We start from the raw sequence: 26506 nt of genomic DNA, 5'->3' as shown, positions 1-26506 counted from the left end.
GCTTATCTGCAGCTACTCAGAAAAACAAGCATCTGTGTCTTCTGACATCCTAAACTGTGCATTCTGTACAAGACGATGATTTACAGAAGCAAGGCTGACACTCACAGCCACATCTTGGAGATGGTGCAAAAGCTGTGTAAGTATCACCATAAACGAGGCTGCCACTTAAAATCTGTGTTTAATCTGATACGCTCCATTAAAAATAAACAAACCACAATGTGAGGATGGGGAGATGTAGAAACAGTTGGGGAGTTAAGCCAAAGGTCCTAAGGCTTTGGACTGAACACGTTTAGGTATAAATAGCACTGCCATCAGTGACTGATGGTCATAAGGGAGACATTCAAGGGGCGATTCAGTAAGATTATCAATTAGCCAAAAACATAACGTTTATACTGGAAATAACACCTAGAAAATAAGAAGTTCTGGCCATTTTCAAAAGGTTGTCGAACTTTATAACATAAACGGCTTAAGTTCCATCAGGACAGGACCCCCCCCCCCGCCCTTGCTGAATCCACCCCCTTCAGTGACTGATCTCCAACAACAGAGACATGCGTCAAGCCTCAGGTTTGTTTAAAAAGCATCCTTTATATAGTAAAACTGTTGTCAAACAACTGTAATTTAAACACCCTTGTCCCAAAACAGAGATGTTAAATTATGCAAGAGGTGTGCATGCCAGAAGGAGCTCTTGCTGGATCTCAGAACTATTTTAAGCCAAAGTGTGTCAAAGATGGCTCGCTCTCCAAGCCCTCTGACCCCAAGCCCACAGTGTCTTCTCTCCCAGGTTCTTGGAAAGGCCCCTTTCACACTTAGCAGCCTTAAGTGCTAGAAATCCTCCTGTTACTATGAAAGATAAACAGTTTTTTATTCATCTTTCTGTGTGGTTCAGAAGTGATCAAACAGATTGCCAAGACTTTGTTGTAACTTGCGTTTTTTAACTGTCTCCAAGGTCTGGAGGAGTCTGTCCCCATGAAAGAAACCACTGCCCTCTTCTGGGGACGACTGTCATTGCTCCTGTCACAGCTGGCAGAGGCACTAACAAGAATTTCTCCTTTTATCCAGGTGTTGGAATTTGGGCACATACATGAATCAAAGCTGAGCATCTGAACCTGATTTTATCTAGTATCTCATCCAGGTGTCACACATGCAAAACACTGCAAATGACCTGTAAGAAATCGTTTCTAAGGAGTTTTGGTGGTGTTTAGATACCAACAGGGTTTATGTTTTGAAACATGTTTCTTACATTATCTGCTCTTTTTAAATTAAACAAATTTAAATTTTGGTAAGATATATGATATGAAATTTAGCGTCTTAACCATTTTTACGTGCACAGTTCAGCAGTGTTAAGTCCATTCATTTTGCAACCTATCTCTAGAACCCTTTCTGTCTTCACAAACTGAAACTCTGTCCTCACTAGACAGTAACTCCCCACTCCCCCTTCCTCCCAGCCCCTGGCAATCACCCTTCTACTTTCTGTCTCTACGACTCTGACTACTCTAGGAACCTCATATAAGTGGAATCATACAGTATTTGTCCTTTTGTGTCTGGCATATATCACTCAGCATAATATCCACAAGGTTCATCCATGTTGTAACATGCGGCAGCATTTCCTTTTCGAGGCTGAATACTATTCCATTGTACAGATAAACATGGTTTGTTTATCCATTCATCCATTCATGGACATTTGAGTTACTTCAACCTTTTGGCTATTGTGAATAACGCTTCGATGAACATGGGTGTACACATATCCCTTCAAGACCCACCTTTCAATTCTTTTGGATATATCCCCAAATTGCCAGATCACACAGTAATTTTCTGTTTAATTTTCTGAAGAACCGCCATACTGTTTCCACAGCGCCCACACCATTTTACATGCCCACCAACAACGCACAAGGGCTCCAGCTTGTCCCCGTCGTCACCAGGCAGAGAGGATACTTTTTAGAACCATCATTCACATAAAACAAAGACAGCAATTTTAAAGCATTTCATTTTATTGAGTTTTGCAAAACATCTCTAAACAACAGTCAAAGAATAAGAAACTATTACAAAACAGGCCCCATTACGGCACACAACAGACCACGGGATTTAAGTCTTATTGTGCCATTTCAATTAATTTGCTGTCATAAAAAGAATCTACTGCCTTTCCTGCTGAGAAATTACTTGCGTGTGTTCACCCTGTACGGGCTTCCTAAACTTGGGCTATTTTTAACAGCAGATCCGCCTTTAAGACTTTGAATTCAGTTAGCTAGATGGGGAAAGTCCTTTCACAATGTACGCCTGTATCAAATTGTGTATCAAATCATCACAACCATGTGATTTGTCGACTATATGTATCTCCATAAAGCTGAAAAAGGAAGAATCTGAATTTAGGACCTACTGATGGTATTAAAAGATGGGTGGAAAAGTTCACAGCAAAAGCAGCTGCTGAGATGAGAAAAGAAGGAAAATATGACTCAGGACAAAGACAGGTGGCCGTCCGTTCATTTTAAGTCCTGAAGAGGCCATTTCATGTGCTGCTTGAATGTGGGGAAATCTTTGCAATTGGCAAGAGAAAAATACTCACTCATTACAGGGGCTTCTAAAAAAGTACAAATCCTTTACAATTACATGTTTTCATTATCAGATTTTTAGGTTTCTTCTCACTTTGCCAATTATTTAAAAAATATAAACAAAGGCGTTTCAGCAAAGCAGAAGGGTGAGGAACTGATACACTAATACACAAGAATGGAATGCAATGGGGGGGGGGTTCATACCTGCTGAAGAACATAATCAAAAACATAATCCAAAATCCAAAAGTGACCTTTGCTCATCTACCAAAGTAGAAAAAAAAAAAAAAACTCAGTTTTCTTGTGTAATTCAAGTTTTTCATTTTCTACTCAGTTTGAAAAAAAAATAACATCAGGATCTTTTGTGCCGAATTTGGAACTAATTAAAAGTATTATGGTAGCTGTACATTTCATGGAAAATTCATTTGTATAAAAAAAGGACATAAAATTAGCCTTCTGTGTTTACAACTCATAGGATTAGAGATACGATGGGTGTGTCCAATTCAACACAGTCTCCCAGCTTTGTCTGCTGAAGTACTGAACAGTCTCTACGATGGAAACAACCAATTGTCCCCAAATCACTGCTCACTGCCTGTGGGCCAGCTTGCCGGTATCAAGTGAATAAAGTCATCGGTTTGAGGTTTTATCTTTCAACTTGGGATTTGGGCTCTTTATCAAATACCTGCAATGTTTTCGAAACATCCAGTTGAAAACAGGCAAACAATTCTAGACACTACTGCAAGCTCTGGAAAAACCGCGACTATCCACTGTCAGGAATCTGACTGTTTCAAAGGCGGTGCTGAAATTAACCCCCTGCAACGTGCTTTAGGAATTACGTGCTGCGAGGACGCGCCCTGAGCCCCGTCACTTGTCCATCAGGTCGAGGATCATCTCACAGGTCATGCCTTCACCCAGGTCCTCACTTTCCGCCAAGGCCGCTCCGAAGTCCATGGGAAGCACCCCTCCTGGGCACTGCTCTCCGCTTATCAGGGAGGCCTCCTCAGCTGTGGCTTCTTGGGGGAAAAAGGCACAGGGTTGGCAAGGTTAAAATAAACCCAAGAAATAAGAATTGATAAGCGGTGCAACTGCATTTTGGAAACAATCACTGCATTTTTAACACCACAGCAAGCGTTTTAGGAAACAATCCTCCCATTTATAGGACGGTACACACATTCTGATCTCCACTCTGTGCTTTAAGGCAGGGTCTCCCGACCTCGCTCTGCAGACATTTAGGGCTGGATCCTTCTCTGCCATGGAGGCCAGCCTGAGCACTGGAGGGTGGTTAGCCGCTCCCCGGCCTTGACCCATGGGATGCCAGAAGCACGCTCCTCCCCTGTTGTGACAACCAGAAATGTCTCCAGACCTTGCTACCTGTCCCCTGGGAGGTAAAAGTCACTCCTGGTTGAGAACCGCTGCTGTAAGTTGAACACAGATCCCGTGGACCGAGTGGCTGAGCTGCTCCCATGAGGCCTGTCTCGGTGCCCATGGAATGACACTGATGAAACGAAAAAGGCCAGCTGCTCTCAGGGCATCTGTCCCTTTGGCCAATCAGCATATCCTGAGTCACCTCTGGGTCAAGCATCATGCTAGGTCCACACTGTGAGCCACACTCAGACTGGCAACCATCCCCACCCGCTCACCCGCAGGTTCTAGATAATCAGCTTGACTTTGAGAGCCTAAAAACAGAGGCTCACTGTAAACCTATCTGTCTTCAACCCTCTACCCAGTTTCTAAATTCCTTCCCTAGAAAACCCATGGAATGTCACCACCGGGCCATGGGGAAAGCGAGACGGAGGACCCCACAGGGAAGGCAGCTTCTACCTTGTGTGAGTTCAATCTTGTTGCAAGATACTTTTTCCAGTTTTTGTTTTTTGGAGGGGAGGTAATTAGGTTTATTTATTTATTTAATGGTGGCACTGGGGATTGAACCCAGGACGTCGTGCATGCTAAGCACACACTCTACCACTGAGCTACACCCTCCCTCCTATAAGATACTTTTGCTTGAGATTCCTTGAAGCATCTTGGGGGTGGGGGGAAGAGCAGTAAGACCCGGTATATGCAGGAAGATGGACACGAGGCCCCAGAATCGGTGCACCTGACAGTCACTTGCAGAACCTCCTAAGGACCCGGTAGGGGACATGCTGCCCCACTAATGCTGCAAAAGGAGAAGTGAGACAATTCTCTGGATGACACAGATTAAAAAAAAAACAAACCCTGAAATGCACATTAAGTTTTGGCTAATTTAAATCAGCTTACTTGTCTCAATTCACACTTTGAATACACAACTGACTGTCTTCAATACGCAAAGCATCTTAACATAACTGGTTTTCTCATCCCCAAAGTTTAAACCTGCAAGAGTTTTCCCATGTCTGCATCTGGCACATGGAAGCTGATGCCAGCGGCATCTCCGGGGCCCTTCCCTGACGGTCCTGTTTCAAAGACTAGTGTTAAGTCACGGGGGGACAACGCTCAGCCCGACCCACTGTGCATCATTAAAACAAATTTTTTTTTTCATTTCTTTCAACATCAGCGTCCAGGAGGCATGTTGGGGAGAGGTCAGCTCAGGCTCACGAGGATGAGGGCCGCCCTCCGACAGCTGAGGCCACTGCTCGGGCTGGAGACCCTTGTGCTTCAACTCTGCTCCTCAGCAGAGACGTCACCAACCGGGGGGACGGTTTCAGGGGTCTCTATGCCCCCTCCCCTTCGGCTTCTAGTGTAGGCTACCCTCATCCAGGTAGAATTGTGCCATTTGAGGGGCCTTATTTAATAGATAATTAAAAGAAGATACTGTGTTTGGGTGTCAGGAGGACGCCCTCAGGCACCCGACTAGCTGGGAAGCCGCACGTTTATACGGGCGTCTCGGGGTCCCACCCACGTGGGGAGAGGAGTCCTGGGAACCTGGCCTCGGGAGCTCTTTACTATGGCTGAAGGATATGGGTCCACTTCACCTGCTTGTCTTTGCCAGCAAAGGGCTGTGCTCATTATTCGCTGGCTTATTTAACATGTGGTGGATGGGCTGACACTAAAGCAGGCCTGGTGGGAGGCGCCGGGGACAGACCTGCCGGCCAGGCCCGCCTCCGAGGAGAGCCCGGCACAGGTGGGCAGGGTGACTCCCTGCAGGATCGGAGAAACGCAAGGCCCAGCACAGGGTGAGGGGCTGCGAGGTGCATGTGAAGGGGGCCGACCCTGTCAGGAATCCGAGCTGAGATATCAGGGAGGCCCAGGTGAGATTCTGGGGACCCGGGGCACAGTCACCCAGGAGAGGCGTTCCAGGCAGAGGAAAGGGTGAGCCTGGCCTGGTGGGGATGGGGGGAACAGCGTGGCTGGGTGTCGGGTGGGCAGGCTGTGCCTGGGTCCTGGGCTTTGGGCAGCAGGTGGCCAAGGAACGGGCTGCAGGTGGTGTGGGTAGTGAGGATGGAGGGGCCTGATGTGTGTGTGCAAAAGGCCCTTTGTTGGTTCAGGAGTGGCGTCCCAGAGCAGGTGGAGACAGGAGGACTCGGCATGAGCAGGGGCGGAAGTGTCGGGCGGCTTCAGATGTGAGCGAGAGGGAGTCTGCCAGTTCACGGGCCCAGACATCGGTGTGGGTCAGGGTTGCAGGAGAGAACTGGCTAAGGGTGGGAGGGATGGCGCAGTGAGGGGGTGGGGGGTGACAAGACTTCAGCTTTGGATGGACTGAGCTGGAGACAACCGCAGGGAGATGCTCTAAATGTTCAGGCAGCTGACTACTTGCTCCCCATCTGCAGAGGTTCTGGGGGCTGCAGTCCCAGATCAGCAGGGACCTGGGCTGGAGGAATGAAGCCACATGAGAGGGCGGGGCCTGGGCGTGGCTGCAGGTCTGAGTGTGGGCGCAGGTGTGGACGAGGGGCAGGCGCAGGCGTGGAGGCGTGGCTGTGGGTACAGGTGTGCACTCGGGCGCAGGTGTGGACGGGGAGGCCGGCCCTCTGTGGACAGCAGGCCCACTGCAGGGGAGGAGACGGGGCGGGAGGAGCTGAGGTCAGAAGAGGAGGAGGAAGAAGGGCGGCTCGAGAGGCGGGAGAGACGCCAGGAGGACGTGTGTCGGGCAAGGCGGGCTGGGAGGTGGAGAGGACAGCGGGCCAGCGGAGCGAGGACTGTGGGGGCAGGGAAGGCCGGTCCGCCAGAGGGAGCGCGGCTCAGCCGATGCCCTGACTGAGGGCCTCTGCCTCCAGAACTGTGAGAAGACAAACCCCTAAACCTCCCAGTTTGTGGTCAGTTGTTGCTGCCGCCCCAGGAAATGGACACAGTCCCCAGCAGCTCCACTAGGCCTGGGGACGGTCCACCAGCGCCACCCCGGAGAGCGGGGCCGCGTACGGTGCCGCCGCCGTGCCCACGCGTCCCGCCAGGACCCCGTGTGACGGGGAATGCGGACCTGCCAGGCTCCCGTGCTCCCCTCCTCACCACGTCCTCACGGCCGTCACTCCCACCCCACCACCCTGCCCCACCACTCTGCCCCGCGGGGCAGAAGCAGGGCAGCCGGGGGACCAGGCGCCCTCTGGGGTCAGGCACTCAGGGTCTCTGGGGGCGTCCCCTGCCCAGCGACGCTCCGCACCCAGGAGAACGCACAGGGAGACACCCACTGTCACATTAAAACCCAGCTCATTTAAAATGAGGTACCGTCTTCCTTGGCTGCTGCTTTGGGGACGGCCGGCTTTCTCTTCTTTGTTCTTCTTCTCTTTTTGGAGGTGGACGGCTTTTCTTGCCCTGAGCCACACTTCTCCGCGTGTCTCTGCAAGTTACTCTGTCGGAGAAATGACACGGAGCACATGAGGACCAGCGTTTAAAACCCACGGTTAGAGAGATGGGGCTCTGGGGAACAGGGAGTGACACTGTACCTTGTAAAATCCTGTACAAAACAGATGACTTTTAAAGGTGACCCTTTCTGTTGTGTTTAGGTCTAGCCAAAAGCTAGCTTATTTTTAAATATATTTTTACTATTGTGGATGTCAATGAGGAAAAGTTCATTTTTCAGACTGCTTCTACTCTCCAAAGTGAGGCTTGATATTTACACCAAAAATTCAATATGTCATCAGTTTTATGAAAATCAACAACGTACCACAGAAACTGTACTGCTCTGCCAGCTTCTCTCCTGACCTACTGTGCACGGAGGTATTAAAACTGCAGTGTTACACCAGGAATTGACACAACACTGTAAACTGACTATACATCAATGAAAAAAGTGAACAGCATTTAGAATTAAAAAGGCAGCTCAGAGATTTCCTAGTCAAGCCTGTTAATGATATAACCTCACATATGGACCCTCAGGGTGATTTAAAGTAGGACAGAACACTTACACTGTTTGAAAAAGTTCACATGCCATAGAAAGATACCAGTGGCATGTCATTAAATTTGCTGATTATATAAAACGTGCCCCCTGATTCCCCTTTTGACTTCAGGACTGCTTGGTGTGTGGGTGGAGGAGGAAGGATTCACAGAGAAAGGCAGGGGGAACATTACTCAAACTTCCTCCATTTTAAGCCTATCCACAGGGGTTGCAAACTACAGCCTGCGGGACAGGTCTGGCTGGCCAGCTGTCCTTGTAAAGCACGTTTCATGCGACACAGGCATGTCCACCAAGATGCTTTGGTGCTACAATCACAGACTTCAGGGACTGGGGCAGAAACTGGTCAGTGAAGCTGGAAATAATTACTATCTGGTCCTTTCCAGAAAAAAGTGTGCCAACCTCTGGTTCATGTCGTGATTATGTAGAAACCAAGCCTTTGGGAGTCAGGGATTCCCTTGTGAATATGACAAAAAGCAGTGGTGCCTGTGTATCGCCAAGCACAGTCTCCCTACAGCTTCAGGAAATTCATGGCTGAGAACTCCTGTTACCAGTTTTGGATGAATGAACAAAACCAACAAAACCACATCCAGCCTTTAAAAACGAAGTGGGGTAAGGTTTTAAGTAAACATATGGACATTCAGGGCCCAGAGGGCAGAGTAATAATGTAGCAAACCTCTGGGTCGGGGAAGTGTTTCTCAAGAGAGGAGGTGCACTCAGAGCAGGGGTCCCTCCTGGGGAGGAAGCGGGTGGCCCTGCGGCATCCTGGTATAGAGATGCACTGGGACTACTGCGTGGACAGAATGGAGGTTTGTGAATAATTTACCCTGAAAAAATTAAATTGAATTTGAGTGCCCGGATCTGCTTTCATTTATTTGTTTATTTTTAAACACTTTTTTTTTTTAAAGAGCAAGTTTTAGGTTCACAGCGAAACTGAGAGGGAGATAGAGGAGCCCTAAAAATCCTCTGTTCTCTGTTTATTCATTCACCCCCCCAATCCCAGCCCCTGGCAACCACTGGTCTTTCTACTGTCTCCATAGTTTTGTCTTTTCCAGAATGTTATCTAGTTGGAATCATACAGTACATTGCCTTTCCAGACTGGCTTCTTTCCCTAACACACATTTAAAGTTCCTCCAGTCTTTTTGTGGCTTGACAGCTCATTCCTTTTTAGCGCTGAATAATATTCCACTGGCTGGAGGCACCACGGTTTGTTTATCTATTCACCTTCTCAAGGAAAGTCTTGGTTGCTTCCAAGTTTGGGAAATTATGAGTAAAGCTGCTATGAGCACCTGTGAGCAGGATTTTGTGTGGATGTAAGCTTTCAGCTTTTCTGGGTGAATACCAAAGAGCAGAGTACTGGATTGTATGGTGCGAGCATGTTTAGTTTTATAAGAAATTTCCAGTCTTCTAAAGCATCTGCACCATCTTGCACTCCCACCAGCACTGAGTGAGAGTTCCCGGTGCCTCACATCCTCACCAGCACGTGGTGGTGTCAGTGTTCTGGATTCTGGCCATTCCAGGAGGTGCTGGGGTATCTCGGTGTGTTTCTTTGCATTTCCCTGATGCCACGTGATGTGGAACAAGTTTCGTATGCTTGTCTGCCATCGGCAGACCTTCTCTGGTGAGGTGTCAAAGTCTCTGGCCCAGTTTTCAGCTGGGTTGTTAGCTTATCACTGAGTCTTGAGTTCTTTACGTTTTGGAGAAGTCTCTTATCAGATGTGACTCTTGCATGTATTTTCTCCTAGTTTGCAGCTTGTCTTCTCATTCTTTTGACACCGTCTCTCGCAGAACAATAGTGTTTAATTTTACTGAAGCTCAGCTTACCAGTTACTTCCTTCATGGATCACGTCTTTGGTGTTTCATTCAAAGTCATCGCCACACCCCAGGTTGTCTAGATTTATTCCTATGTTATCTCCTAGGACTTTGAGTTTTGTGTTTCACATTTAGGTCTGGGACCGATTTTGAGTTAATTTTTGTGACTGCTGTAAGGTCTCCATCTAGGTTCTGTTTCTTCTCCCTCTGGCACGTGGGTGTCCAGTTGTTCCAGCCCCGTTACCTGAGAAGATAACCTCTTCTCTGTTGCCCCGCCTTTGCCCCTTTCTCAGAGACCCACTGACGGCGTTTGCGGGGGCCTGTTTCTGGGCTCTCTGTTCTGTTCCCCTGGTCCAGTTACCTGTTCTTTCACCAGCATCGCGCCGCCTTGATCACCGTAGCTTTATAGTAAGTCTTGAGGTTGGATCACGTCAGTCCTCCCGCTTTACTCTCCTTCAATATCGTGTCGGCTCTTCTGGGTCTTTTGCTCTGTCAGCCTCTGAATCAGTCTGTCGATGTCTGCAAATAACTTGCTGAGATTCTGAGAGGCATCACGTTGAATCTTCCATGACATCTTGACGGTACCGAGTTTCCTCCTCCACGAACATGGGACATCTCTCCACTTCCTCAGCTCTTCTCGGCTCTCCCGCCTCAGAGCATTCTTCATTTCTGTTACAACGCTGACCTCTGGCATTTCTTTTTGGTTCTTTCTTAAGATTTCCAGTTCTGCTCGCACTGCCGGTTCGTTCTTGCGTTGCTGCCTACGTTTTCCCTCAGAGCTCCCCACGTATAAATCACAGTTGTTTTAAACTCCTGGTCTGACAACTGTAACACCCCTGCCCCTTCTGTTTCTGATGTTTGCTCTGTCTCTTCAAATTGTGTTTAACACGCCTTGCAATTTTTTTTCCCACAGCTGGACATGCTGTACTGGGTAAGCAGCTCCTATGAACAGGCCTTTAGTAGTGGGGGGGGGGGTGGATCTACGCCTGGGACTAGGTCTAGTCCTCAGTGAGCCTGTGCCTCTGCACTGGGAACTGCAGGCGTGCTTCTCAGGTGTGTCCCCTCCGCGCCAGAAGAAGGTGGAGCTGCGTTATCTCCCTTCACCAGGTCAGGCAGACGCTGATAAACCCCGGCAGGTTAGGCGCCGGTTAACTGGCTTCCCCAAGGGCAGGCCCCGTGAAGAGCACAGGGCTCCGGGCCAGCTCAGGGCCTTTTCCGCCCCCTGGCAGGACGCAGGAGATCCAGTAAGTTGTCCGAGTTCTTCATGTATTCTAGATGCAAGTCCAAATATGCCTTCGTGAATGGAAGAAAAAGCTTCAGAACTCCCGACTTTATGTTCTGAGGGATTCTGAGGCTGAATTCTTCTCTTCCCAGCTGTCTTGTTTCTCGTGCCAAATGGCAGCTTCTTGACCATTTACACTCAGTGCGAATGACACTGGTTTTTGGAGCACTGCTGCCACTTTTATTTGAAATTTTGAACTAACAGCACTAACGCTCCAGAAGGGAGCCACCACCCAAAATACACAACCACCCTGCGTCTTCTTTCAAGAGAAAAGATAGGTTCCCCCATAAAAACAGTCAGATTCAGAAAATTTAAAACCTTCACAAAGTTAAGGCGGACGCACATTGTCTAGGGGTCTAGCTAGTCATCCGCAGTGGCTTTAAAATGTCCCAAAATTCTTTGACACTCTTTCTTTCAAAGGGGACTTCAGCCCCCACCCCTTGAGTGTGGCTGGACTTTGTGGTTTGTTTCTAATGAACAGAAGGAATCTTGCGTTGCTTCCGAGACGAGGAGACGACAGGCACTGTGGCTCCCTCCCCGTTCTCTCCCACTTGCCCTGGGTCACGAGGACACCTGAGCAGCCCGGGGGGAGGCCCACATGCTGAGGAACTGACGCGTCCTGCCAGCAGCCATGCCGGGTGCGCCACATTGGATGTGGGCCCGGCGGCCCGGCCAGTGGCCGCAGCCCCTGACAATGCTCTGACCGTAACGTCGAGAGCGACCCTGGGCCAGGACCACGCGGCCAAGCCGCTCCCAGCTTCCTGACCCACGGAAACTGTGCGATAATAGATGTTTGTTGTTTGAAGCCACTAAGTTTTGAGGCACTTTGTTATGCAGCAATAGAGAAGTAATACAACACCTAAAAAATAAAATAAAGTTGAGGGGTAAATGTATTTCTCTGCACAGTACCAAGAGCATATTCTAAGAATTTCTATAGAACATACTAAAAATTAAGTTACCTCTGTGAAGTAGCCTAAATCTAATCCACAGGGACAATTTAAAAATGTTACACTAAAAACAGGAGTTCTTTGTCTGTGGATTACTGGGAGTCTGAGAACTGCCTGAAACCATTAGGAGCTTTTGTCTGCAGGATTGTCTTTTACACAGAAAGTAGACCACGCGTTTATAAGATTTTCAAGAGTTTTGTGACTCCAAAAAGACTGCTGACCACTTTCCTGGCATGACAGATGCTACCGTAAGTCCTGGCAAGTTTCTATAACCAGGTTTAACTCCCCAAGTGTGACACGTGCCTGGGGGAGGGCGGGGCCTTTTCAAGGAGGATTTGCCGTGAGCGAGCTTACCCAGCGGGAAAAGCCTCTGCCACATCGGGGGCATTCGTGAACGGTCGGGGTGAAGTTGGTGTCATGGCATTTCCTGACGTGCACATTCAGCAGCTGCTTCTGCCGGAAACACTGATTGCAGGAGAGGCAGGCAAACGGCTTCTCTCCAGTGTGGGTACGGATGTGAACTGTCATATGGCGTTCCTGGGAGGGGAGGGGACGAAAACAAATGGCTTAGCTATTTATAGGAATTTTTTCGTCTCAGACATTATTTATTGAGTAATACCTTTTTCCCCTCCCCAAAGATATATGCATTTTTAAGGAAAAAACAAAGTAAATGCACCCTCAGCACAGCACTACGTGGAAGTTCGGCCTGGGTCCCGGGAGACAAACTCGCACACGGTCCCTGCCATCGGGTCTGCAAGTTCTCACGACTGACCCAGCTGCTCCTGCAGTCCCACAGCGGGTGCAGCAGAACACAGCTCGGGAGGGGGCCCCATAATCAATCTCCCCTCCAAAAGGCCTCATGTGCTTGCAGCCTGACTTCTAGAATTATTTGTCATGACCTGAACTGACAAAGGGCAGATGGAACCTGCAAACTTGAAAATCTATCACTTGGGTTTCAATTCGTTGGACATCTGAGGTTGGAAGGACAGTAAGCATCTAAGTGTTTTCCCGCCCACTTCCTGAGAGGATTATAACCATCTTAACAATGATTCAAAAGCATGGCGGTGAAAATAATTGTTCTCAGCAAAGAAACCCCCAGAAGTTTTGACTAAGATTTATATGAGTAAGTCACTGGTGAGTCAGGACAAACGTATACATGAAGTCAAGCAAAGCCCAGGCCAAAGCCCTGCCTGACACTCTTTCTTCCAGCCTTTCTCTCATGAACATCCTCCACCTCCCCACACACCTTTCTTCTCCTCCCTCCTCTCAGGAGAGCATCACCTGGTCTCTTGCCAGGAGTCAGGGTCCAGCGGGAAGGTAGGTCAGCACCCCCAGCAGTGCTCCGGCCTCATCTCCTGCCTCCAGGTACTCCAGGTCTGCTCCCCAAACCCCGGGGGCTTCACCCTCCCTGGAACCATCCCCCAGGCTTCATCCAGCTTCCGGGGAGCCCTCCTAGTTCATCGTGACAGATGTTCTGTGCTCGGGGCACCCGACCATCCTAATGCTCAAAGTCTACAAGGAAAACTCTGACTCCTTTATTCAAAGCATTTCCTATTTCTAGCCCGCACTCTGGAACACCGCAAGCACTAGCTTCCACCTCTGGTGACCTGCAGTGAAATATTCACAGTAGCACACGACGCTTCGAAGCAGCCGTTAAGCTCTTCAATTTCTGGTCTTAGGACCCGTTATGTTCTTAAACAGTCCCTGATGACTCCAGGGGGCTTGTGTTTATGGGGGTGACAGCTGTCACTACCGACCGGATTAGAAATCGACGGAGAAATGAAGAAAGTGTAAAAACACTTTAAATTCATTTAAAAATAACTACAAACATATTCACTATGTTTCTGTAAACATCCATTATCTATTTCTTAAAACAAACGAAAATTAACGTCTGGCCTCATGCTAAAATTCAGGCTGCACTCTGGAACATACTTATATCTGAAAGTGTTCACTGTTTATCTGAAATTCAAACTTAACTGGTCATTCTCTATTTTTATTTCTAAGTCTGGCAACTTTATTAAAAGAAAACAGCTTCTGCCCTCAGCCTGCTGGAGCGTGCCGTCGTGGCTGGCACAGGGGAAGGGAGTCTGCTCTCCCAGATACACAGCTGGGACATGGAGCAGAATTTTTATAGCTTTTTTCAAATAATTACAGATGTTCTCTGATACTGTACTGAAACTCAAGACGTGGTAATTTCTCCAAAGTGGGTTAAAACGTTGAGCCTGAAACCACACCAGTGAACTCGTGATGCTCTGTTACATTAAAATCTGTTGACTTATCTCATACTTTGAATAGATCCTTTACCCATGCGTGATTTTGCAAAATAATAGATAGGTCATTTGGAAAATATCAGTTTACTGAGTTATGAAGAGCTTCTAAATGTTGAATATATGCTATAAGAAACTGCTGTCTTAAAATCACTCCAGTCTCATTAGAAACATCTTTTAAGTATTAGAAAGCCGCCAAGCTCATGCTGGGGGGTAGAAGTGCTCCAAAATTTGAATTCTAATTTCCTCTTGAAAGTGGAAATCGTATGCTTAGCAATACACCTGCCCTGAAGTGGCAGGCTCGCTTCATAAGTTCTCAAGGAAATGTCTAATAACTACCATCAGTAGTGGAACAAGCAGAGGCTGTAACTTGTTCTTTCAAGTAAAAAAAGGGATTCATAAAAAAGTGGCTTGTTGAGCTGGCAACTCAGAAACCCAGGGGGTGTGTCCCCCTCCAGAGGACCGCAAGTGTACTTTATGATGGCTTCCTAGCTCACCACACGGACAGTTACAGAGGTGAGCATCCAGGCTCAAGAGTGAATAAAGTGAGTAACTTCCATGCTTTGTCAAGGATGTTCTTAAGGAAAACTGCCCTTCCTTTGTGCTCCGGGAGATGAAGGTGAGGAGCACCGCGGGCCTGCCTGGCGTGGCCACCTGGGTCCCGTGAAGGCAGCCCCAGTGCTGCTGCACCTCCAGTGCCAGGGCCACACAGGCAGAAGGTGTTATAACTAGTTCGTGACAGTAATTCTGACCTTCTGATCCTGGTCGGTATCAAGGACCTCTAGGGCTCCGTGAGCCACACTTCAAGAACAATTGCTTTAAGGGGGGAGGGGATAGCTCAGTGGTAGGGCATGTGCTTAGCATGCATGAGGCCCTGGGTTCCATCCTCAGTCCCTCCATTAAAATAAATAAATAGAAAATCTAATTATCTCACCCCTCAAAAAACCAAAACAAGAACGGTTTCTTTAAACTCTCGGCTTGTGGCTACTTTTTGGTTATTCTAAATAGTCTCTTTTTTTAAAGCATGGCTTTAAAAAAATTTTTTCCAAGTGACAGAGCATCTCATTCCAACCCCCCATCCACGCGCCGCCAGCCCCCAGCTTGTCCCACGGTGCACCTGTCTGCAGGCGTAGCCGCAGTGCTCACACTTGAACCTCTTCTCGTTCTTGTGCGTTTTCTGGTGCTGAACGAGGGTGTAGCGGTCGTGGAAGGCGGCGGGGCAGTAGCGGCACTCCATCGCCGTGGCTCTGTAAGTGTGCAGGTTGCGCAGATGGACACCTGGAACAGTTACAGACCGTCACAGGCGAGAAGAGGACTGTTTCCGTGAGGTTGCCTCTCCCTACCCACCAAACAGGGGTTCCCAGCCTGGGCTCCACGGGCAGACCGCAGAGACACCGCAGGGTCAGCTCCAGCTGTGTATAAAATTCATGTTTACGCTATACTGCAGTCTGTTATGCATGCAACAAACAGCATTACGTCTAAAAACAACGTACGTACTCTAATCTAAAAATACTTCATTGCTAAAAAATGCTAATCATCATCTGAGCCTTCAGCCAGTCGTAGTCTTTTTGCTGGTGGAGGATTTGAAATATTGTGGGATTTATCCAAACGTGACACAGAGACAAGAAGTGAGCAAACGCCGTTGGAGAAATGGACTTGCTCCAGGCAGGGCTGCCACAAACTCCTTCTGTAAAAAACGCAGTACCTGAGCAGCGCAGCAAAGCAAAGTGCAGTAAAACGAGATGCGCCGGTGTTAACGCTGGAGGCGCGCTAACTCCTCCGCGGGTGGGCAGGTCCTGTGCGGGGCCGGACATCAGCAGCAGTCACCTGCTGGGGCCAGCAGCGCCCCGGCCTCCCCGCTTTGTGACAGCCACAGTGCCTCCAGACACCGTGACGTCTCTCCTGGGGGGAAAATCATTCCCAGCTAAAAACTGCTGCTCTGGACGAACAGCATAAGGACATCTCATTTTATTGCCCTTTCACGGGGAGTCACGCGTTGCATGAGGCAGGGCATGCTGGACCTGACTGGCTCCTTCAGCAGAGCACGTTGAGAGCCTCACAGTGCAGGTGGACCTTTAGGATAACGTAAGATGGTTTTACATGACAAACACAGAACCCCTGCATTCTAACTTAAAGCCCGGACGTTCCGTTAGAAGTCAGTGCTGTTTGTCCTGCATCATAATCGACAGACATGCTCCAGGGTGACTTCTGCTCAGCTGGGTCTAGAGCACGGCGGTTTTGTGATCCTTTGAATAAGAGGCCAAACAAAAACTGACAAGTGCAGGGCAGAGGTGCAGCCCAGATGCGCTGACTCAGTCATTCAAAGAGCTCTATTTCTCACACACAGGAGGGGACACTTCGCTTGTTTATAAAGCATCTTATGGGGTACACGGGGTGTGCTGCCTACTCAGGTGGGACGTAACCTGTGCTTCTTTGCTGTGGTGTGAAAAATGTCCTTTCTTGGAGGGGAGGGTCTAGCTCAGTGGTAGAGCATGTGCTTAGCACGCACGAGGTCCTGGGTCCCCAGTGCCTCCATTAAATAAATAAATAAACCTAATTACCTCCTGCCCTCGCTCCACCTGCCTCCCGCCCCCAAAAGTCCTTTCTTGGCAACTGGCTCTCGACCCTTGTGCCCTACCAGGTCCCACTAGACTGTGTTTTGCAACTGACACATGTTCCAGATAAAACAAAAAGTTAAGGTTTGAGTAAACATCTATACCCTTTCAGAAAAGTTCTCAAAACAGTGCCTTACATCTCTAGAATTTCTCTGGGCAAACTGGGGACTCTATTTTTGTTGACATATTTTGAATATCATAGCATTATGTATTTTGGAAAGAGAAAAGAGATCATGGAAAATGGGAGGCCAGGAACCCTGGAACAAAGGAGAGAGGCTGGTTCACCCACCGTCACCCCCACCACTGCCCACTGCTACGCACAGGCAGACTTTCCCTGCAGGCGGGGTGCGACCCCAGCTCCTAACGTGGCACCTGGACTCGCTCACAGTGACATCCATTCTTGATCCGCGGCGCCTCGTACTGTTTGTTAGGGGGCTCACCACATCACAGTGTGGGTTTCATGTCACCTGGGCTCTAAGACCGAAGCAAGCTCCTTATGGGAAGAACCACGTCTTGCTTCTTACAAGGGAACATTAATAAAGAATCAGAACCTGCAACCAGGCCACCTCCCAGCACCCAGGTCCTGGGCACCGTGGGGCAGCTCGCTTTCTGTCTCTGATCCCCTTCGTCATCCATAAAAACAGGCCCAACAGGGAATAAAATAACATCCACCCGTGAAAGTGCTTTATGAGCTCAAGTGCCCCCGAGAGCTCATCTGCGCACCTGGACTGGCCGGGGCGGACTCGGAACCTGCACTTACACTATCCAGCCACAAGATGGCACCACAGGACCTGTGGACAAAAACCCAGGCCCAGGCGCCCAGTTCCCCGAAGAGCCAGCACCCAGTGCCGCTCAAGGAGCTCACTCAGCCGGACACTCACGCAGGTCGCTCTTCCTCGCGATGATGGCGGCACAGTGCGGGCACTCGTACTTGGGCAAGTTCTCGCTGTGCTTCTGCAGGACGTGGATCTTCATGGTCCCGCTCTGGGTGAAGCGTGCGTGGCAGACTTGGCACTCGTAGGGCTTCTCACCTGGGACACGGGCGACAGCAGTGACCCTCTGCCCCGGGCTCCTCCCCGAGAGCCTGACGCTCCCCCAGAGGCCCCTGGAGCCAAAAGCAGTTCTTTCCCCCAAGACTCCTTCGTCAGCCCCTTTCTCATGCGTCTAACCCCCCAGTTAGAGCCAGGTGCCTAAATCAAGCTCGGACAAGGGGCCGTCCGGCTGCGTGGACAGCGGCCGGTGGGCGCCTCCCCCAACACCTGCGGGCTCCTCACAGCTCACCACCGACACCTAGCTCCTCGCCCTGGCGTCGAGAGCCCAGAAGCGCACGTAACACGTGGCTCCTTACACAACCAAATGTGTGTGCATAAAACCAGCACACTTTGTTTTATGTTTTGCCTTAAAGGGTGAGTTCAGGGGTCGGCTTTTAAATGCCTGGAAAACCTATGGAACCAAACAGCTGACGATGTCCGCTCATCCTGGTGGGGTCTCCACGTGGTATTTACATGTGTTTATGTGCTGAGTTATGCTCCCTTAATGCTAGGTACACGCAAGGGCACGGATCAGCGTCCCTGAGTCAAAACTTTGTTTTGACAAACTCCAACTTTGCACCAGAGGTAAGTTTCACGAGGCCACTTGTAAAGACGCACCTGTGCTTCCCCTGTTCGGTGCGCGAGATGCCTTTACCTGAATGTGTCCTCATGTGTCGCTTCAGCTTGTAGGTGTCTTTGCTGGCGTAGCTGCAGAGGTGGCACTGAAAAGGGCGTTCTCCCGTGTGCGAGCGGATGTGGCGCTTCAACTTACTTGCCTAGTCAATGAGCGAAAGGTAGTTATTGCAATGGAAGCATCAAGCTTGTGGAGCCTGCAATAAAGCAGCCTTGAAAAAGAGATTTAAATGAGTCCGACTTTATCATCAGAGTCTATTTCACACCCCGAGAAACAGGCTGAGCAGTGGCCTTTCCTGCCCTGTGGTGGAGGGTGTTTTCCATTTGGTGCGCGTGCGTGCGGGACCCTCTGGTGACAACGAGCAGGTTAAGAGACTCTCGTCTCCGGCTTCACTTTGCAAGGGAGGATGGAGATCTCGCTGCTCAGCGCCATTCACGGTTTTATGCTCATTTCTAAGGCAACTTCCTCCCCAGAGCTGCGAAGTTCAGGCCGTGCCGCAGAACCAGCAGCCTTGTGTTTGCATGAACAGGGAAACACGAGCTCTTCCGTGGGCTGACGGCCGTCTGAGGCACGTCACACCCCAAGTCCCGCGGACCCGATGGCACAGGGATCGGGGAGGCCTGCCTTGACGTTAAGGACAGGGTCTCTGCGCTGGCACTGCCTTCCTAAGGAGTACTTTTAAGTAGAAGAAAATACATTCTAATTTGATTAACTATGTATCCCAGGCAATTCATTAAAAGGCAAACGTCCCACCCACTTGATCCCTTTTTGGCTGTTTTTGGACCTTCCAGAACTGCTTTTACTCTGCGTCACTCAATCCAGGCCCTGATCTACCGTGGGCAGAACAGCAGGGACCCCACCAGGCTCGGGCCGCCAAGGACGGAAAGCCCGCCGGGCTCTCAGCCAACGCTACACTCGGCCTGGTTCCCTCGTGGGTGGCCAGGTGCCCGGAAGCCTAAAGAACATTCAAGAACAAAAGAAGATGTGGAATGGAAAACAGGATTCAAACCAAAACATTTCACTTAGACTTTTAGGGCAAAAAATAAAAAGGGTATCTGAGTTTATCAGAAAGCAAAATACAAAGAATTCTTTAAATTACAGCATGGAAGGTCGGGTGAGTCGAGCATGTGCCCGGGCGGTGTGGGAACCTGCTCTGGACGCTCTGGAAGGGAGGGCGGGGAGGAGCTGGTGAGGTCTGCACCCAGCTTCCTGTGTTCCTGCCGGCGCCTGTGTGAAGGGAGGGCACCAATGGGAGATTAGGCTCCTCCCCCTCAGACCAGACCAGCAAGACCCGGAGACTGCAAAGACGGGGCGATGGCAGCTGTAGAGGGTCCATATGTTGGGGCCGCACCCCCTACAGGCTGTGGGCAACTCAGGGCCCCAGAGAAGGGTCTCAGCGAGCTCCGAAGTTGGCACTAAGAATGGGCAGGACCCCAACAGAAAGTCCATCCCGGGCTTGGGGTTCTCAGATGGCTCTGCTCTTTGAAACTCGCATCCTGTGTTTCCATGTTATAATCACAACCTTTAACTCAGATGAGAAATCATTTTTAAAAATAGTAATGGCAGAAAAAAAAATTCTTGGAAGCAAATCCTGACCCTGTCTGTGAAATCTACTGATGAAACATGGTTGCGTCACTACTGTACTTAAACTTCAGCCGCCCCCTTCAACTCACTGCCATTCGAGTGTGTCGTCCTTCCCGGGCAGGGGGCGGGCCTCAAAAATCAGGACCCAGCAGGTGTCCTACTACAGAGTGGAGTCCTTAAAAGTTAACTGCAGAAAACTGACACTGGCAAGTGAATGCACTGTTCTCCTGCCATTTCCCTGAGGGTGTGCTAAACCTGCCGGAAGGTATAAATAAAAAATCTAGTTGAAATGACCATGACACACAACTGAAGACTGAAAAAGGTGGTCGAGGTCACAAGGAGTAGGAACGGCCACGTTTGCATCTTCTTTGCACCTAACCAAGTGCCCCTGGGGAAAGCAAACATTTCAGCAAAGTTCACTGCATCTGGGTTCTACGCTAGTGCAAATACATTTTGAGTTTTGTGGAAAGAGTACTGCATAAAACGCTGGGCAGAACATTTTACCAAACTTGAGAATTATTTCTCAAGGACCACGAATACTATTATTTGTGATGTATACATCTTTACATATAGCTCTCACTAGCTGGTAATCAAAGAAAAAAGAAATCCTGTTTTCTATTTTCAATTCAGAAAACTGAGTACTGTTTACCACATAGAGGTATGACCAGTGTCCTCAGTAAGATCTGTTTTGTAAGAGATTCTCCTCCCAGTTTAACTTACATAACTTTCACAGCAACATCTTAACAAGCCGCCATGAAACTCTGAGTACAAAGGTCCACTTACTTCCACACTAGCATACTTGCACAGGGAGCACTTAAAGGGCTTCTCGTGAGTGTGTTTGTAACGTCTGTGTCGGACAAGTTCTCCACTGGTGACAAACGCCATGTCACAATCGCCACACTTGTAGGGCCTGGTTCCTGTAAAAAATCACGTGGTTTATTCTTTTAAACGAGATTTAGCTACAAGTTTTCCTAGGAAATTATAACTTACAAATTACAGCCTCAAAATTCTTTAAGAATTGAGAAGAGGCTTTTTCAACCATAAACACGCCAGAGAGACACGTGAAAAGTCTTTGCAACATCCAATGCTTTCAACCAAAACTAAAGTCTAAAAAAATTGCATTGTTTAAAGACAGAAGCAGGTGGACTGGCACGCATGCGCAGGCCTCCACACACATCACTGAAGGCAACATCCCTCCCCACGGCTCACCTGTATGGGTGTTGACATGATTCCGCAGAAGAGTAACAGACCGGAAAGCCTTCAGGCAGAGGTGACACACGTGGGGCTTTTCACCGGTGTGAGTTTTCAGATGACGATTAAAGCTCGAGATTCTAGAAGAGGTGAACACGCAGGCGTCACAGCGGAAGGTCTGTTTTACTTCTGCAGGAGGAACAAAGTTTATATATTTGTAAAGATCTTTCTGTAGGTGTTCAAACTTCATGTAAACACATCAAAGTAACTTGGTGCGTCATTTTTTTAACCGAATGTGGAAACTTGACAAAAGCTATTCCACGCAAGTGGTAACTGAGAGAGTGCTGGCTGGCTATACTAATAGATAGAAGAGGCTCGGACAAAAACTGTTGCCAAAAAAAAAAACCAAGAACAAAACAAGACCACTATGTAATGATAAAAGAGTTAAACCATCACCAAGCTATAACAAGTACAAACACACATGCACCTAATAACAGATCCCCCAAACACTTGAAGCAAAAACTGAAAGACTTGAAGGTGGAAAGAGATGCTTCAGTAACAGCGACTGCAACGCTTCACTCTCAACAATGGGCAGAACTAGACAGAATATCATCAGGGCAAGTGAAGACTTAAACAACGTTACAAACTAACCGGACAACCGATGTAACACTGCACTCCAAAACAGCAGAATGTACATTCTTCTCAGGTGCACAGAGGACCTTCTCCGGGAAAGACCATATATTAAGCCAGAAAACCAGTGCCAATTAATTTAAACAGACAGAAGTCACTTGCCCTCTGGCCATCATGGAATGAAATCAAAAACTGACAACAGAAGGAAATCTGGAAAATTCACAAACATGTGGAAGTTAAACCACAGACTCCTCAAGGACCAATGGTCAAAGAAGAAATCCCAAAGAAACTGTAAAATGCTGTGAGGTGAAGGAACGTGAAAACACAGGACACCAAGGCTCACGGGATGTACCGAAAGCAGCGATCTGTGGGAAATTTTTAGCTGTAAACACCTACATAAAAAGGAAAAAATATTTCAGATCAATAACCTAACTTTGTATCTTGAGAAACTAGAGAAATAAGAGAACTCTAGACCCAAAGCTAGGAGAAGGAAGAAAATAATGAGGTCTAGAGCGGAGGGACATGGGGCAGAAAATAAAAAGGCGAGACAGAGATAAACAGTGAAACTGAAAGTTGGTTCTTTTAAAAGATCAGCATTAACACTTTATCTAGACTTGAAACCAAGCAAAAAGAAGGTAAAAGTTAAATAACTAAAACCAGGAAGCAAAGTGGGGGCATTACTGCCAACCACACAGACATGAAAAGGATTATAAAAGAATACTACAAACACGTGTGTGCCAATAAACTAGGTAAGCGAGGTAAAATGGACAATTCTTAGAAACACACAAAGTACCAAAACTAACTCGAGAAGCAGCAGAAAACCCAAACAGTCCTGCAACCAATAAAGAGATAGAATCATTCATCAAAAACCTTCCAACAGAAACCCCCCCAGGACCAGACAGCTTCACTGGAGAATTCTAACAGCTGCCTAAAGAAGGAGCATCAATTCTTCTCAAACGCTTCAAAAAAGAAAAAAAAGAAGAAGAAAAGAGTAGGAAACACTTGCCAACTCGTTTCACGAGGCTGGTTATTACTCTGATACCAAAGAAATAAAACACCAAAACAAAACTAGACGCCAATATCCCTTATGAATACAGATGCAAAAATCTTCAACAAAACATTAGCAAACCAAAGCCAGTGGCATATTAAAACGACTATGCATCTTGACCAAGTGGAATTTATCACAGGAACGGAAGGGAAGTTCTGTACATGAAAACCCCTCCGTGTAATACAATGTATTAACAAAAGAAAAAGAAAAAACTCACATGGTATCTCAATAGGAACAGAAAAAGCATTCCCCAAATTCCAACACCATTTCATGATAAAACACTCAACAAACTTGGAATAGAAGTTTGAATTCTGGGGTTGAACTGTGTGCCCCCAAAGATACGCTGAAGTCCTAATGGCAAACATCTATAACATGACCTCAGTTGCAAACAGGGTCTCTGCAGATTGATCTGTTCAGATGGTCACACTGGATAAGGGTGGGTCCTAATCCAACGGCACTGCTGTCCTTATAGGAAGAGAGACACAGAAAGAGACACACAGAGAACGTTGTGTGACAACAGAGGCAGAGACTGAAGGATGCACGCACAGCCCGAGGAAAGCTGGGCCTGCGGCCACACCACAGGCTCCGAGAAAGGCACGGAACTTACTCTCTTCCAGAGCCTTCCAAGGGAGCAGGGCTGTACCCACGCTGTGATTTCGGGCTTCCAGTTTCCAGAACTGCGAGAGAATACATTTCTGCTGTTTTAAGCCACCCAGTTTGTGGTGTTTTGTTATGGCAGCCCTGGGGCGCTAACACAGGCACCAATTTACCAATGGGCAGAGGCTTGGAATAGACATTTTTCAAAGAGGACACACACACGGCCAACAAGCACAAGGAGAGATAGTCAACGTCGTTAGTCATCAGGGACAGGCAAACGGAAAACACGGGCTCGATACCTCATCACACTCTCTGGGACGGCTGCGATTTTTTAAAACAATTTTTATAATCCTGTGATTTTAGCAGTTCATCAAAAAAGTGAAACAGAGTACCCATACGACCCAGCGATTCCACTCCTAGGTGTGCACTCGAACCGAAAACAGGTGTTCAGACAGAAACCGATACCTGAGTGTTCACAGCAGCACCATTTCCAATAGCTAAAGGGCAAAAACACCCTACACGCTGACTAATGGATGACCCGATAAAACACGGTGTACCCACACCATGGGACCTTATTCGGGGGGAACGAATGAAGTGCTCACACAAGCCACAACACGGTGAGCCCTGAGAACATCATGCTCAGTGAGGGAATCCAGACACAAAGGCCCCGGGTGACCTGTGCGCGACTGTTTAAACGACATGCCCAGAGGAGACTATTTAATGGGTACACTTTTCTTTTCAGGGTGATAAAAGTATTCTGGAATTAGTGGAGGTGGTTGCCCAAAACTGTAAATATATTAAAAACCTGAAGATGAGCGAGGAGTTGGGAATTTGCGGGTCGGATCTCTTGACTGAAGTATATGAAAAACTAACGTTCAGCAAAGGCGACAGATGCCAGCAGCCACTGAAGCCAAAGGCAGGCAGCCTAAATGGCCAACTCTAACCACATGTAAGAAGGGACAGCGGTGGCAGTGTGGCTCTCTAGACTGGGTCACTTTCCAGCCCTGGCCACCCGCTGCTAGGAGCGGGAAACAGAGCCAGGACTGCCACATACGACTTTTTATAAATGAGCTAGAAGTTGAGATTTTGGAGTTGAACTCTCTTGATTTAATTAAGTGACAAACTAGTATTTTTTAAAAAGCCAAACAGGTAACGTTTGAGGGTGCAGATTCATCCTCTTTTCTTTCCTGGCCTCACCTAAACATCTCTTCCCCTGAAGGTGCCTCTGCTGCCTTCTGGACACCTGCCTTCTCCTGGCCCTGAAGCACCTGCTCTGTCTCCATCAGACACCCAACCCCCCGGGGCTGCAAACTGGGAAGCAGATCAGGACCCAACCTTCTACTTAGGTGCACAGCGCTTTGCGGGAGCATCTTTACCACGCTTTTAAAACATTTCTGCACAAAAAGCAAAACTCCCTTGGATCCGATTCACAATACAGAACATTAGTTCAAAATGTCTCCCATTTCCTGACATTTTGTGAGCAACTAAGTCAACCACTTAAAATTTCAATGACCATCTCCCCTCCCCTAAAGACAAACCACAGCCTGTTGTTTGCAGAGTATTTTATATCAAATGAACTGGCCTACCCTTTGTCTTTTTTTGATTTTCTGTAGTGTTGGCTTTTTCAATAGGTGCTTGACAGGGGACCGCTTTATCTTCTTCTTCCATATTCAAGTTGGAAATTGTCAGAACAATTTCATCGCTTCCTTCATCTCCTGGCCTCGCTTCCACAAGAAAAAACTGCTCTTCTCTTTTTTCACTGACTCCTTCTTCGGCCAGCAGCTGTTCCTCCTTCTGAGCTTTCTCAAGCTAATCAACAAAAAGTATTCAAACAAGTGCAATTCTATCAATGAGTCTGGTTCAACTCTTTGCCTTAATGAAACCATTGAATCCATAAAAAAAAACAAACCCAAATTAAAGATGCACAGGGGATTGTCTACTGCAACCAAAATGCTTAAGTTGTAATTACTGAGCATCAAGGGTTTGGGTGGCGAAACAAAATGCTATTTAAAAAACCCAGTGCTCCTTCTAGTATTCTAACTAGTGTAACTTTTTAAACTCTTAAAAAAACAACAGGAAGTCCCCCAGAATTTCCCTGAGGAATATTTTTAGTGCATTTAATATTTAAACTGCAAATTTTAAACTGCTTGTCCATACCTAAGACTGTTCAAAGGGCAACTCTACAAAACAGTTTCCTGGCTCTCCCCTTCCTCCTTTTTATGAAAATGAGCTGTACCTTAATCAGTTCAGTGCTTTCTGCCAGGCTCACTGCTAGCTCACTGTCCTCACTGGCCACGGTCACACTCTCCTGCAGGACGTGAAACTGCATCACCTCCGTTTCCTGCATCGAGTACACCTCTTCCTGAAAGCTAATGGCCACACACTGGTGCAGGCTCGGAGGGGACCCCTCGCCGAGCCACACCAGGGACTGTAGACCGCCGCCGGCCCGCTGCAGCAGCAACTGCACCTCCCCCTCGTGCGGCGGCTCCACATCTCCCGAGGTGAAGTGCACTGCCTGCAGGGTCAGGATGAGCTGCTCGCTCTCCTCCGTGGTGGCCGGCACCAGCTCCTGCTCTCCCTCCGGGATCTTGGCCTGGAGGGCCCCATGGGTGCTCTGGGCCTCCAACTCTCCAGAGCCTGAGTGTTCCTTCACTCTGCACACGCCATCTTCCTCCTCCTTCTCCTCCAGGGCTTCTTCTGGCATTAACTCCAGTTCTTTGATTTTGGTGAACTGCTCGGAAGGAATTAAGAACTCCATCCCTGCCACTGTGACCTGGCCTGTCAGAAAAAAAAGCAAGCCGTCTGGGTGGCCATAGTGGGGGTTGGGGCTGGCGGGCATCAGGGCTGACCAAGGTCTGACAAGTTTCCAGCCCCAAAAGGCTTTGGGCCTCGTTGGGGTCAGGATGAAGTTGACTCAGCCTAGGCCTAGGAGGGGCTGAGCCTTAGCAGGATTTAGGCCAAAGCAGGTGTTTGTCCAGAACATTCTAGAACCAACAGGCTTGTGGCAAATCCACAGTCTAGGCTTAGCA

The 26506-nt window shown here is 48.2% G+C and overlaps 1 protein-coding gene across 1 annotated transcript; it reads right to left on the bottom strand.

The window, feature by feature from the left end:
• Positions 1–1982: 1982 nt before the first annotated feature.
• CTCFL (CCCTC-binding factor like) lies at positions 1983–25838 on the bottom strand. Its single transcript, XM_010991626.3, has 10 exons — positions 25714–25838; positions 25064–25286; positions 21221–21391; positions 20795–20928; positions 18449–18569; positions 17644–17793; positions 15265–15425; positions 12235–12417; positions 7176–7299; positions 1983–3556 (listed from the first exon to the last, which is right to left on the bottom strand). Exons 1-10 carry the CDS (start codon positions 25822–25824, stop codon positions 3408–3410), a joined length of 1527 nt encoding a protein of 508 aa, XP_010989928.3. The 5' UTR covers positions 25825–25838; the 3' UTR covers positions 1983–3407.
• Between the last annotated feature and the right edge of the window lie 668 nt (positions 25839–26506).

Source organism: Camelus dromedarius, chromosome 18 (assembly GCF_036321535.1).
Source record: "Camelus dromedarius isolate mCamDro1 chromosome 18, mCamDro1.pat, whole genome shotgun sequence".
Taxonomy (NCBI): domain Eukaryota; kingdom Metazoa; phylum Chordata; class Mammalia; order Artiodactyla; family Camelidae; genus Camelus; species Camelus dromedarius.
The sequence above is the reverse complement of the archived record's forward strand: the minus strand, read 5'-3'. Positions and strand labels throughout refer to the sequence as shown.